Source organism: Rattus rattus, chromosome 3 (assembly GCF_011064425.1).
Source record: "Rattus rattus isolate New Zealand chromosome 3, Rrattus_CSIRO_v1, whole genome shotgun sequence".
NCBI classification, from domain to species: domain Eukaryota; kingdom Metazoa; phylum Chordata; class Mammalia; order Rodentia; family Muridae; genus Rattus; species Rattus rattus.
Genome location: NC_046156.1, coordinates 248,790 through 263,382, shown reverse-complemented (window position 1 = coordinate 263,382; position 14,593 = coordinate 248,790). Strand labels below are relative to the sequence as shown.

The 14,593-nt window shown below is 37.8% G+C and overlaps 1 protein-coding gene across 1 annotated transcript; it reads right to left on the bottom strand.

Annotated features, from left to right (window-relative positions):
• Nucleotides 1–4,183: 4,183 nt before the first annotated feature.
• Nucleotides 4,184–7,472, bottom strand: LOC116895254 (serine protease inhibitor Kazal-type 12). Its single transcript, XM_032896572.1, has 4 exons — nt 7,379–7,472; nt 5,750–5,775; nt 4,471–4,598; nt 4,184–4,232 (listed from the first exon to the last, which is right to left on the bottom strand). Exons 1-4 carry the CDS (start codon nt 7,437–7,439, stop codon nt 4,184–4,186), a joined length of 264 nt encoding a protein of 87 aa, XP_032752463.1. The 5' UTR covers nt 7,440–7,472.
• Nucleotides 7,473–14,593: the final 7,121 nt, after the last annotated feature.

Genomic DNA, 14,593 nt, shown 5'->3' with positions numbered 1-14,593 from the left:
ATTAACGTGGACCTTCGAGATATCTCAGACACTCGATCACTAACCAGGCAGCATACACCAGCAGAGATGAGGCCCCCAACACATTAATAGCAGAGGACTCCCAGACTCAGTCAGAGAAGATGCATCTAACCCTCAAGAGACTGGAGGCTGTAGGAAGTTTAGAGGTCTGGTGGAGTGGGGACATCTTAGTGGAGACACGGGCAAGGAGGAGGTATGGGACATGGAACTGTCAGGGCGGGGGGGAATAATAATGAAGAAAAGGACTAACTCCCAGAGACTTGGAGGGTTAATTGTATTCAATATGAATGTATGTTCATACATATGCTTTCAATTAACATTTATTGTAAATCAAAATAAATATAGATATTAAGTCAAGTCTCAAAAAGATAGAAGACAGTGAAATAAAGATTCCAGCTGTCATTGAATTAATATCAAAGAGTGTCATAAGATATTTAAGAAACAAAGCTACTCTTAACAAAATTGATGAGTCCAATTTCAGATAAGGATCCCATGCCATCTTGCAGACTCCAACCTAGGTAATTGTAAAGACTTTATGCGGAAAGCTTCCTGGGGGGAAGCTAAATCCTCATACTAGATTGGCACATGGCTGTCCCTGGCAGTTGCTTGCAGGGAGATACAAGCAAGAATGATGCTCTTGTGAACATATATGTTCCTAGTTGAGCAGTCTCTGTTCAGGAATTGTCTACTGAATGACCATGGGCTGTATATAGCTTTCTTGGACATATATGCTGTGACCAGCCTTACTGGGAACTTTCAATACTGGGAACCCATACTTTCCTTGTCTTAGCTCCTCTGATTTTTTTTCCTGAATCCCCCAACTCTTGACTCCATCAACATATCAGTTTTTATTTGGCTTTCTGTCTATATAAGAAGAGTTTTTGTTCACCTCCATATTTGCTGTAACATATCTGATTCTCCTCTAATCATGTTCCTTAAATAAAAATAAATAAAGGAGCAATTCATAAAAAGAATATAAAACATTATGTAAATAGATTTTCTCATAGCTACAGTTTCTAGAAATCCAGACTTTCACACATCTTAAATATCTAACTGAATGTAAGAAAATGCATATGTGTAGATGTATGTGTGTGCATGCATGTGTGTATATTAGTATGTTGACTAAAGAAACACCTTTGAATCACTTCTGACTTGTTTGCTGTGTGCTAAAAATTTTTCCTTCAAAATCAGTGTGTTTAGATGTATAACAGTGAAGTAATCTAAGTTTGCATATTATTAATACACTTACTCGATTTCAGACCTCTAAGTATTTCTCTTTTTCTATTCAAACCCTTTTTTCATTCTTAACTCAGCATAAACAGCTCAGGCACTAAGATTAGCAATCGATAAATGGGACCTCATCAAACTAAAAAGCTTCTATAAGGCAAAATGCACTGTTGACAGGACAAAACAGCAGCCTACAGTATGGGAAAAGATCTTCACTAACTTTAAATCCTGCAAAGAGATAATATCCAAAATATATAAAGAACACACAAAGTTAGAGTCCAGCAAACCAAACAACTCAATTAAAATGAGGTACAGAGCTAAACAGAGAATTCACAACAGAGGAATCTTGAATATCTGAGAAGCACTTAAAAATGTTCAACATCCTTAGTCATTAGGGAAATGCAAATCAATGCAACTCCAAGATTCCATCTAAAGCCCATCACAATAGCCAGGGTCAAAAGCTCTGGGGACAGTACATGCCTGCAAGTATGGAGCGAGAGGAACACTCCTCCATTCTTAGTGGGAGTATAAACTGGTACAATTGCTTTGGAAATCAATTTGATGATTTCTCAGAAAATTGGGAATATGTGTACCTCAAGACCAAGCTATAGCAATCCTGTGCATATACCCAAAGAATGCCCCAATGTAACACAAGGACACTTGCTTAATAATGTTCATCCCAGCTTTATTCGTAATAGCCAGAAACTGGAAACAACCTAGATGTCCCTTTACTTAAGAATGGATAAAGAATCAAGCTGAGACAGAGGAGTTATTCCTCCCACTCCCCTCAAACCCCCCCTCTCTGCCCTTTCCCTAACATAGCTGCTTCTGGCCTTTGGAGAGGGCAGACAAAAGGGAGCCCAGCCTGGCTCCTGAATATTGCAATCCCTCTTTTGTGACAGCATCCCCATCCCCACCCCCCACCTCCCACCCACATGCAGATGCTGGCCTTGGGAACAGAGGAAAGGCAGCCTATTCTACCCTTTCAAAATAAAACAAATAAACAAAAAACCAACAAGCATTTGTCCCTTGTAGATGGCTTGTGTACTTGAAGGAAAGCAGGAACCAATATCCTTGAAGTGATAAAAAGTCCACTCTTGGACTATGGAAAAGAGGCAATTAAGTATTCTCAGACAGTTGTGACCAGTTTGTAAACCACACTAGCTTCTGATAATGCAATGAGTTACTACTTCCTGGGTCAGGAAGATCCCTTTCCAGTTGCGCAGTTCTACCCTTGCTGTCTGATCAGGTTTGAAGAATGGCACTCCTTTATCCTTTCCCCAGTCATGTAATGCCCAAGCATGAGAATGCCGGTTTATGCATACTCCTATATATCTCAAGCACCTGGACGCAAGCATCGCATTCCTAACCCGTGGAGCAGGAAAGGCTTGTGATCTGGGTAAGACTCATATAATAAAGACTGTCTTTGTTCTTGCTTCGGACTCACAATTCCTGACAGTTCCCTCGAACTGGGCATAACAGGAGCAGAGATCGAGGGGGCGTCCAACCAATGATTGGCCCAATTTGAGATCAATCCCATGGAGAGAGCTAATTCCTGATAGTATTAATAACACACTGCTATACTACCAGACAGGAGCCCAGCAAAATTGTCTCCGGAGAGGCTTCATCCAGAATCTGATGAAAACAGATTCAGAGACCCACAGCCAAACATTAGGTAGAGCTCTGAGAATCTTGTGGAAGAGTGGGAGGAAGGGTTAAAAGAGTTGGAGGGGACAAGGACACCACAAAAAGATCTACAGAGTCAACTAACTTGAACCTGTGGGGGATCAGAGAGACTGAACCACCAACCAAAGAGCTTATAGGAGCTGGACTTAGGCCCTGTACACATAGTAGTAGATGTGTACTTTGGTCTCCATGAGGGTCTCCTAACAAATGGAGTTCAGGCTGACTTTGACTCTGTCATCTCATTTTAGATTCCTTTCCCCTTGCTGGGCTGCCTTGCCTGTACTCAGAGGAGGGGGATGTGCCTAGTCCTATTTAGGCTTCATGTACTGAGGCTGGTTGGTACTCATGGGGTGACTTCTCTTCTCAGAGGAGAAAGAGAAGGAAGAGGGAGAGGCAGATGTGAGGGTAGGGCTTAGAGGAAAGAAGGAAGTGGGGGGGGGCTCCAATTGGGATATAAAGTGAATAAATAAATTAATTAATTAAGGGGAAAAAAAAGCTCTCCAAAAGTTGTGGAGAGCTACATTTCAGCATCCTTATCACAACTTTAAAGCTTTCTCCTCAGTGGCTTTTTGTGTAGGGTGTTATTTTTTGAGGTGGGGTGTGTTGGGCGTAGGGGTTGTCACAGAAGCCTTCCATGTCCCTCTTTCTCAACTATGAGTCTGTAGTCATCGATATCACTGCAAAAGTCACCTTTGGGTGGCATGTGGTACATGGTGTCACACTGATAAAGCTAGAAATAAGTAATATGGTGACTTCAATTGTTTCAGAATACTAAGAAGTGCAGAGTATTTTTTCCATCTTTTTATTGATTTCTGACCTCAATACTTGAGTGGAAACTTACAACTCAACATTCCCCTTATGAAAAACCACTCTTCCCACCTATTGTGTCAGGTACATATATTTACTTCGTGGCGTCCTACTTAACTTCTTTCAGACCCTCTGCACAGACACTGAAGAACTTAGCACTGCTTGGGCAGGTCTGGGTCTGGCAAGTGTGGTAGTAGTCTGCTTGGCTTTCAAATTTCTCCTTTCATATTGAAGAGTGTAACAGTTTACCTAAGTCAATCAATTAGATTTGCTCTCATTGTATGAAACAAAGCACTGGTGTTGCTGATATAGCTTTATTGATATCTTGCTTTATGCATAATGATTGGTGGGAAGCACATTGCTATGGAAACTTGGTAATAGGAAATACATGTCCTAGTGTAAAAAGCAAAGCAAAGGTGCACCCAGTATTGTGATGTTTGAGGAATCAGCATTTTCCTTCATGTTTGAAACCAAGCTTTCCAACACTTCTTTCCCTGAAAGAAAAGAGAAGGTGTTCAAGCATGAAATGTAGTAGAAATGGATTCATTCTAGACTAAGTCAAGTAGGCATAGATTGGTTTTCTAGGTTTCAGATTGGGTGATATTAATATTACTTAACTTCATATAAATTGACTTTACTAGGCTAGTAGACTATTAATAAACTATTTATGCATGCCTACTCCATTGGACCCAACCAGGAACACCATGCTGTAAGCAGCGTCCATTTGCTTACATGGCTGTTTGACAGAATTCACAGCGATTTTGGTAAGTTTTCCCATCAGTGCCGCACACTGGCTTGTGGATCTTTGGGCATGATTTTCCATCTGTGGCCAGTGTCTTCTCATAGTTGTTGCAAAATGCCTGTAAATTGAATAAAGTATTTTTTAGTTCATTTCCTATGGAATGGAAAATAGCCTCACTTTCTTCAAAGTTCCTTCAAGAACATTCCTAATTATGCAAAAAATGCATAAAAGAAGAACAAACCCCTGAAATTGCAGTACATTGCTGTTGTGCATATGCACAATATTAAAGTGAACATGCACTGCACAGTTCTTTTTTGCTTACATTTCTGTGCTACTGAGTACATTCTTATAGCAGCATGTTCTGCTGCATAATGCTGTACCGCAAATGTGACACAGCTCACTTTACTGATATACTTACTATTCTACACTTTAAACTCTTTTACATTCAATTCAGCTAAACATCCAGTAACCACCAATGTAGTTATTGGATTAGTGCTACATGGGAGCTCTAAATGTCAACTACTTGGTGGTATACACAATAGCTATAACTGTCTTCTAGGACAAGGGAGGAGTGTCCACAGAAGCATGTGCACACAGTACTTAGATCCACAAGGTTTCTGCCTACTTGTTTGACTGAATCCACAGGGACTTTGCCTACTGGTTTGACTGATATAGATGCTGTTTATGATGATCTCTTCACTATCTCTATCTCTCACTCTGTCTCTGTCTCTCTGTCTCTCTGTCTCTCTCTCTCTCTCTCTCATCTGTCTCTCTCTCTCCTCTCTCTCCATATATGTATTCTAAAGCTGTCAAAATTAGTGGCACACACCTAGAGGCAAGTGGACCGCCATGATTTTGAAGCCAGTCTGGTCTGCAGAGAGAGTTCCCAGAGTAACTAATGAGACCTTACCTCAAAACTTAATTTAATTTGAAAAAAAAATGATATTTATCTACATTCCCATGACACTGTACTGTTACAGAGGTTTGCACTGGACATATACTTATTTTGAGGAACTGTGACATCTGTCTTTCTGAAGAAAGTAGGAAGTGACATCCAAGATTTTCTTCTTATTGTTTTAAAAAACACATTTGCAGCAATCATTTTATTTGTGTGGAAAATGTCTTATATTTTACAACCTTATCAGAAAATTTTCTATGGGAGCTCAGAAAGCATCTATGGAAGGGCAACAGTGCTTTGGTTGGGAGGGGCATCACTGTGGTGTGACTTGCTGGGACAGAATTGGCTTGAGAAAGATGATAGGTACATACCTGAAACCCTCCTTGGCTCACAGCATCTGCAGTGAAAGAATACATAGTGATAAATCACATGCCAGAATTGTAGTCCTTTCCAGTTGCAGCTAACCACAATGGTCTTCTGCTGCCTCTGTTTTGCTTTGAGAATGGAGAACTAAATGGAGACACACAGCTTGTTAACCACTCTGAGAGGCAGGCATTGCCTATGATTGGGACAACATTGCTTTCACTATGTTTGTGGATAACATTGCTCTCATTCTATTTGCCCTTTTGTACTTTTATGCAATTATGTTTTCCATTTTATGTGCTCTTATAACAAGCCTTTGAAGGTAAATTTTAGAGCTGTTCTCTGTAGAGCAGGTACATATTTACTAGAGAGGAATATAAAATCTTAAAAGCTTTTGATGAATGGATAGTGATATAAAAAATACGAAGACATTTTAAATAATTGCAATATGAATCCATGTGATTTATCATGTTTCCATTAAACATATCCCTCTTCTACTGTGGTAATTATACATTTAAGTGCTGTGTTAAATCTTATATACATCAACTTAATAAACAACCCTGTTTTTAAAGCTGAAAAAGTTGTTCATGCTTGTAATTCTAGTACACCGGTATGAAAGCAGGTGTATCACTGAAAAGCCATAGGAAACAATGGTCTATCAATCAACGGCCAGGTCAGCAAGGTCTGGTAGTTAGACCTTGTCTCAAGAAAAACAGAACACAATAAACAGAAACCAAAATAACAACAAAAGCCCCCAATAAAAAATAAAACAAACAACAATAATAGCAAAACCAATCAATTAACGAGCTAAGGAAACGGATTATCTGGACAAGTGTTTGGCTAAGTGTTAATACTTATATGCTATACATGGCAGAGTTCACAATACAATCTAGAGCTGATAGACTCTAAAGCTCTGGCAGTACTTTTTGTTGAGGGAAGAATCAATGCACAAGTTTCCTGTGCACCACTGACACCAATCCAAATATCAGGCAGAGGACAGGGGTGACTTGCTCAATATGAGCAAGTGGGGGCAGAGGAATGAACACTGGAGACAGGCCTTGGAATGCCAGCCCTGGGCTCTTCTACTTCCCTACACCACCAATATCTTCAGTGTCTTCTTCTTCCCCTTTCCCCTTTCTCTTTCTCTTTCCCAGCTATCTTTTAACTTTGTTTACCTAGAGGCTTACAATGAATGACACAGATTTTTATGTTCATCTCTAAAGAATTCTGACAGTTGAAGTCCATTGAGTAATAATTTTTTAAAGAAAACATTTTAGGTTTTTCTCATTTCTATAACAAAGTTTCCCTAAAGACAGAAGCATAATTCTTTGTGCGTCCTGTGGTGGCCCACAGACAGCAATGCAAGTGGCCTACAATTCCTATATTAGACAGTGGGTGCCAATGAAATCTAAAACCAGTCTTCTCATTCCATATAGCATGAAGGTGATATTGGAATTTAAGCAGAGCACTGTAGTCCAAAGTCAAATAGCTCATTTGTATACTAAAATTCCAAGGAAATAAAAAAGGTTGGGGCATCATTCATCATTGTTCTCATCGTCATAAAAAGCAGCAGCATAACCCAGTTGCTGACATTAGCCAGCCTGGTTCAGAAGTCCACTACATAGTTTTTCACTCACCTACAGAGAGGAACAAACAGGCCAGGCTGATCAAAAGCAGAAAGGCACCTGCTGGCTTCATGTTGCTGAGAACCTTGAGGTCTGAGAACACAGAAATGTTAAGTGTCTTCAACACGAAGGATGATGTTCTCTAGCCCATATTTATAAGTGGATCTATATGTCTGAATCCTAGTACCTATACATTTGTCACTCAGCTCCAACCTCCACCCCTATTATGCAATTGATTTCTCTAAAGAATAGACACTAGACACCAAAGGAACTAATTTCAGGCCCTTTCCAGTTAAGAATGATAGTAAAGAATGATATTTAGACATAATAAGTGTATTATAAATAGCACACCCCAAATTTATCCTATGCACCAGACAATGGCAATTGCAGTCAAATTCTTACCTGGCAATTCAAGACACTTAGGACTTGTCTGTAACAGAGCCATAGGGCCACAGGGCTAATAACTTGAATACAGTCTAAATAATTTGTGTATAATATTAATAGGGTTTGGCACCATAACTATGAGGAAATGGAAGATGTTGATGTAAGGGATTTTGAGGTCAAGGAATTTATTAAATAAAATAGCAGCATAGCCTGAGTGGTCACAGGGACAGAAATGATAGACGTTGGAGGTGAATAGTATTTACAAGCCTTTTGCTTTCCGTTCCTAGAGTTGACTCAGTGTCTCCATGAGAGCTGCTATTTAGCATTTTTTTAATTAAATGAATGTTTAGTTTGTCAGTTTTAGGCATTTGACATACATGGCAGCCATAGTTGTCCTTTTTCTTTCTCAAACACACTACACACTGTTTATTTTAGCTTCGCTACTTTTATTTTTCTATAAGAAATATTTCTGGACTTGAAACCTGAATAGATTGCTCTGCTTTTTGTATTTTTTTAAAACAATATAGTGAAGTATCACTAACATGGTCATCAACTCCTGAGCTGCACAAGGACAACAATGATAGACATTCAAAAGTGGGTAGGGGAAACACGAGGAGGCTTCGGTCCTACACAAAGAGCTCCAGGCAACTAAAGAATGCTGAGAGCAAGTGAAATAGTCTTCCGCAGTGGAAAGAACATCAATAAGTTGTGCGATAAAAATTGGTCAGCCCTGAAAACACAAGTAATATGATATAAGTTGAGCAGGTTGAATTTAGAAATATTATGCATAAATGTCCATATATGTATAAAGTAACAATTCACAAAAAAAAAAGAGGACAAGAATTTGAAAGAGAACAACTAGGGTAACAGAAGGGCCTTGAGGGAGGGAAGGGAAGGAAGAAATAACTTAATTCTATCATAATGTCAAAAATAAAAGTAGAAAAGAAACAATAAGTTGAGACATTGCCTGCATGGGAAAGAACTCCTTGACTAATCACAGTGCTCTCATCTTAAATTAGATTAATATTTTTGTCATATTCAAAAGAACACTAAAGGTCTAAAATGGACATTTCATTAAAATTTTCATTATATATTAACCAATAACTAAAATACATTTATATATACATAAGCATGTACAAGTTCAAAGTCATATAAGCTAGGACATAGCCAATTACATTGTTCATTTTCTTACGTCTGAATGACTGTATAATTTCTGTCATATTCATGTACATAGATATCGCTTGCCAGTGGAAAACAAAAAACAATACTTTAATTCTTCCAAAGTAGTAATGAGGCACTAATAATTTCAGGTATAATTAAATGCTGCAAATTAAATAACACAAAGACATATCTATAGAACTTACATCCTACAGTTTTTCTCAAACATTTGAACTTGAAATCTGGGAATTTGAGGAGATTGTGTTCTGGAAATTTATAAGTGAGAAACAGAAGTCCATATGTGATAAAAAAAACCAAAATAATTAAAATAATGTATGGATGGGGGGACACTAAAGAAGACATTCATTGTAAATAGTATGCATGAGTTTTGGGAAAGAGATAGTAATGATTAGCTTCTTAAAGAACTTGGTTTTGGGAGTTATTGGTTTTTAAGGCTCATAGATGTGCCATCACACTCAGGAGTGTGATAACAGGAACGAATATGAGAAAATGATAAAAAATAATGTGTCATCTTATAGATATTTTTTTTGGTGCTGAGGCTTTGTACCTAGTGACAAGCACATCCTGGTTAAATGCTTCTCCACCAAGATCCATCACAGATGAGGATGCAGTCTTAGAAATGAGAGTAATTAAGGGCTAGATTTAAATGTGAAGAGAGAGCTGAAGATAAATGGTGTTATTAGACATGTTACTTTTTGTCCCCAGAGTCCATTAAATTTACTGTTAAATCTGTTTTTTCTCTTTGGAAGTATATTTTATATTTTTGATCCATTTTCCTTGTAAGCCATTAAGGTTTCATTCTTCTTACACCTTCTCAAGTATATAGGATATTGACCTAATAATTTTGTTTATATATTACACAGTATGAGCCTCTTACGCTACTTTTATACTAAGTAATAGTGTTCAAATAAGATAGTATTTTTTCCTTTTTCTTGTAAAACAAAGATTGAATTTTATTTTGATGGAAATTTGATATTTTTGCCTTTGTATAAAGAACTTTCACTTCTTCAAACATGTTACTTGAAAGTAGTTTTTATTTTCTTTAAAACTTTCTTAGATGCATACAAGGTAATCTTTGATGCAAAGCCAGTGTTGTGGCATCATAGAGAGGATGGGTCTTAAGTTCTAGGCTAGATGATATTATTATTTTCATTATCATCAGGTGTTTGATGGTGTGGGTGTGCATGTGCATGTAGAAGTCAGGAAATAGCGTTGAGGACTCAATTCTTTCCTTTTAGCTTTATGTAGACTCTGGTGATAAAACTCCAGTCATCAGGTTTGGATGGAAAGTGTATTTACCAGCTAATCCAACAAACCAGCCTTACTACTAGAGTTTCTTAATATAAAATAGTGACCAACATTAACTGAAGAAGGAGAGTGCTTCTCTGAAGACCTCCTGAGCCCTATACTCCACAATGTAGATTACAGATGCCTTATTCCCCCTCACAGAAACTAGAGGCTCTTTCCTGATGTTGTTACCTCAAACTCTACAGGAAGTAAATTGGTTCACATTAGATTATGTTATGAAAGACATATATTTTCTCTAGTTTATGAATATTTACTACCATCAGTATCTTCAATATTCCAGTCTTATTTTTATAAACCACCATTATTGCATTCAAAAAGCTTTACCTTTTATATAAAATGATTCTATCTGGTTTAATAGTGTAATTCAGTAGTAGAGTCTGGGCTAAACTGGCAAGAGACCCTGGATTTGTTTCTAGCATTTAAAATAAAATAAAATAAAATAAAATACATTATCTTAGTATTTGCACATAACTTATTCAATTTGGATAATTATACATTGGCACAGAGTTTTGTAAGATGTAAAGACTGATCAAGAATGCCCCTCCATGTTCCTCAGAAATTTGGACATTGAACTACACAAGGACCCACCTATACCTCTCTTGGGCATATACCCAAAAGATGCCCCAACCTATAACAAAGACACGTGCTCCACTATGTTCATAGCAGCCTTTTTTATAATAGCCAGAAGCTGGAAAGAGCCCAGATGCCCTTCAACAGAGGAACGGATACAGAAAATGTGGTACATCTACACAATGGAATATTACTCAGCTATCAAAAACAATGACTTTATGAAATTCATAGGCAAATGGATGGAACTGGAAAATACCCTGAGTGAGGTAACCCAATCACAGAAAAGCACACATGGTATGCACTCATTGGTAAATGGCTATTAGCCCAAATGTTTGAATTACCCTAGATGCACAGAACACATGAAACTCAAGAAGTATGACCAAAATGCGAATGCTTCACTCCTTCTTTAAAAGGGGAACAAGAATACCCTTGGCAGGGAATAGGGAGGCAAAGTTTAGAACAGAGGCAGAAGGAACACCCATTCAGAGCCTGCCCCACATGTGGCCCATACATATACAACTACCAAACTAGATAAGATGGACGAAGCAAAGAAGTGCAGGCCGACAGGAACCGGATGTAGATCTCTCCTGAGAGACACATCCAGAATAAAGCAAATACATAGGCGAATGCCAGCAGCAATCCACTGAACTGAGAACAGGACCCCCGTTGAAGGAATCAGAGAAAGGACTGGAAGAGCTTGAAGGGGCTCGAGACCCCATATGAACAACAGTGCCACCCAACCAGAGCTTCCAGGGACTAAGCCACTACCCAAAGACTATACATGGACTGACCCTGGGCTCCAACCTCATAGGTAGCAATGAATAGCCTAGTAAGAGCACCAATGGAAGGGGAAGCCCTTGGTCCTGCCAAGACTGAACTCCCAGTGAACGTGATTGTTGGGGGGAGAGTGGTAATGGAGGGAGGATGGGGAAGGGAACACCCATATAGAAGGGGAGAGGGAGGGGTTTGGGGGATGTTGGCCCGGAAACCGGGAAAGGGAATAGCAATCGATATGTAAATAAGAAATACTCAAGTTAATAAAGATTAAAAAAAAAAAGAAAGAAAGAAACCATTCCTATGAAACCCTACATTATCCAGGATAATCAGTGCTTAAAGGCAGAGTCCTTGTGACCCAATCATGACCTAAATGAAAAACTTTTTAATGATACTGACTTTCAGCTTGAGTTTTAGAGGATATATTCTATCTGCAGTACTACTTGTATCTGAAAACCTGACTGGGGCAAGGGAATGAAGAATAGATAGACACATAAACAAATGAACAGAAAAACTGTGATCAAGTAGACCAAGGTCACTCTGATGGTGTGTACAAAAGGTATTATCTAGTCTCAGAGGGGGACCTCTGATCAGTTTATAAACTAAAACCTAATAACTTAGGCAAATTTCTCAGTTTCTTTTTGGGGGGAGTTGGTTGCTTTTATGTTTGCCCATTTGTTTTTTCAAGAGTAAGAGAAAAAAGTCGTGGAGTTGGGTTTGTAGAAAGTATCTGGAAGGAATTGGAGAAAAGGAAACTGTAACAATATATTGTATGAAAATTTTGTTTCCAATAAAATATTAAACATATTTTCAAATGCTATGAAAATTCCACATGAAATACATATTCCTTCCCTCATTTTTGTAAATATTAATTATGATGAAAATATTAGGAGTGAAATAATGCATTAGATCATTACTTTGTAGTTACTGAGATATGTTTAATAAATATGTTGTGAAAGGTCAGAGTCACATGCCTTTAGCAGTGAAGAATCAACCATTTCCCCACATGTCAGCATTTCCCTACCTGACTTGTCTCTCTGAGAACACTTTCTCCTGATTTTCTCATAATCTTCCAAGAAAAATGTAGGCAAATCATAGCCAACTAATTCATGTTTCTTCTCAAAACTCTCAAACCCTAGCTCTGTGTATCCCAGAAATCAGTAAGAGGCACAGGGTTGTGTGGAGGTGGGCTTGCAGCAAACAAACAGCCCTCTGTTTTGAAAACATCTCTCTTCTCTACTGTGGGACCAATCAAGAGTTGTGTACAAACATCAGTTAGAATGGCTTCAATGCCATCTAAAATTGCCTTTTTTAAGGTATCCAAACTCCCTTGAGAAGAGACCAACTTCGGGAGGCACAACCAAGATGCTCTGCACTTTGCCAATATCGCTCACATACCTCCTCTGGGGTCACTGAAGAATTATGTGCAAACATAATGTCATCAATATTAAATATCTTTCTTTGAGGTGCCCAAGCTACCCAGGAGGGCCCAATTTTTAGGACCACAGGATCCACACATTCACAATCAGTAACTGACAATATCAAGGATTCCAGTAGTTTTTGATACTGAACTATTTCTAGAACATTCTTGCTAGTTAAATTAATTTTGTTTTACATGGTATTCTGAATGGTCTGATTGTTTTGACCTCTATTATACTTATGGCTTATAGGCATTGGAGATAGAGGATATAGAGGCTTTGTGCTCACAGGCATGTACTAGGGGTACTTAGAATGTTAAGCACACTGGGTTGTTCCTTCAAGAGAAGGAATAAAAAATTCTGTTTTTCACCCAGAAGGCTGGAGTGACCATGCTTTCTATCCTGGTAACCTTTTACACAAGCCCTTGTGGTCTAAGACTTTCCGGTAACCAACCCTCTTCCAGACTCTGTTTATAAATTTGTTTGTTTTTCAGTCAGTCTATAGAACATGTGTGTAAGGTGTCATATGTACTTAACAGTTTTCATGTAGTAACATTTGATCTGTACTTTTAGTTTATTTTGTTCCCCAAGGGATTTATGTATGCTTTGTTGTGCACATGCAATTCAGTTAATCATCGCAAGAATAAATATTGTCAGATCATGCTGTATTTAAATATACCTTAAATAAACATCTCAGATTCAAACTCTTTAAAAAAAAGAAATGTAAATAAGAAAAAATAAGAAATACTCAAGTTAATAAAGATTAAAAAAAAAAAGAAAAAGAATGCCCCTCCATTAGTTCTCTTGGACTAAAATTGGCAGAGAAATGGTTAAGTTAGAGACAAGATTAATCTACTATTTTGTATGGGGGGAAATATACAAGTCTGACCACAAATGGATCTGAGAAATTACATTAACCTTGTTTATTACTTCTGATAAGTGAAATTTAAACCATATATAACCTTTTACTCTCTTTCTGTCTCTGTCTCTTTGTCTCTCTCTTTCTCACACACACCTAAGATAGTCATCACATATATTTGTAAATGTGCTGTTTTAGAGAAAAGATTTAATTTTTCTTGCTCTAAAATGCTTATAACAATACAGTTTAAAATATATTTTAGAAAAGATTTGCTAAATGTTCATAAGTAAATCGATTAATGTAAGAGTTACTATTGAAGTTTGAGCATGTTTCTGGAATTTTAGGCAAAAGGAGAAAAGCAACATGTTAAATAAATTTGTATTGTCTGAAAGAGCAAAATAAAACTTTTGCCCTGGTGCTTTGGTTTTTAATAATTCTAATTGTGAATCATTGCAATTACATAACAAAATCAAGAAAAACTGCAGAGCTGCATATGTGCTTACTTCTCTCATTTACTTGAAGTTATTAACATGTAAATATTTTATTATGTTTTTAAGCAAATTGTCCATTTCTTTCAGATTCTGAAGGAAATTCGGCAAATTAAAATGCTAAGAAGTCAATAAAATGCCACAGCCTACTCACCTGGAGGCTAGAAAACAGTTTATGGATTCAGCATTTTCTTCCTTCAACCATGTGGGTGTCTGGTATTGAACACAGGTCATCAGGGGTGGTAGT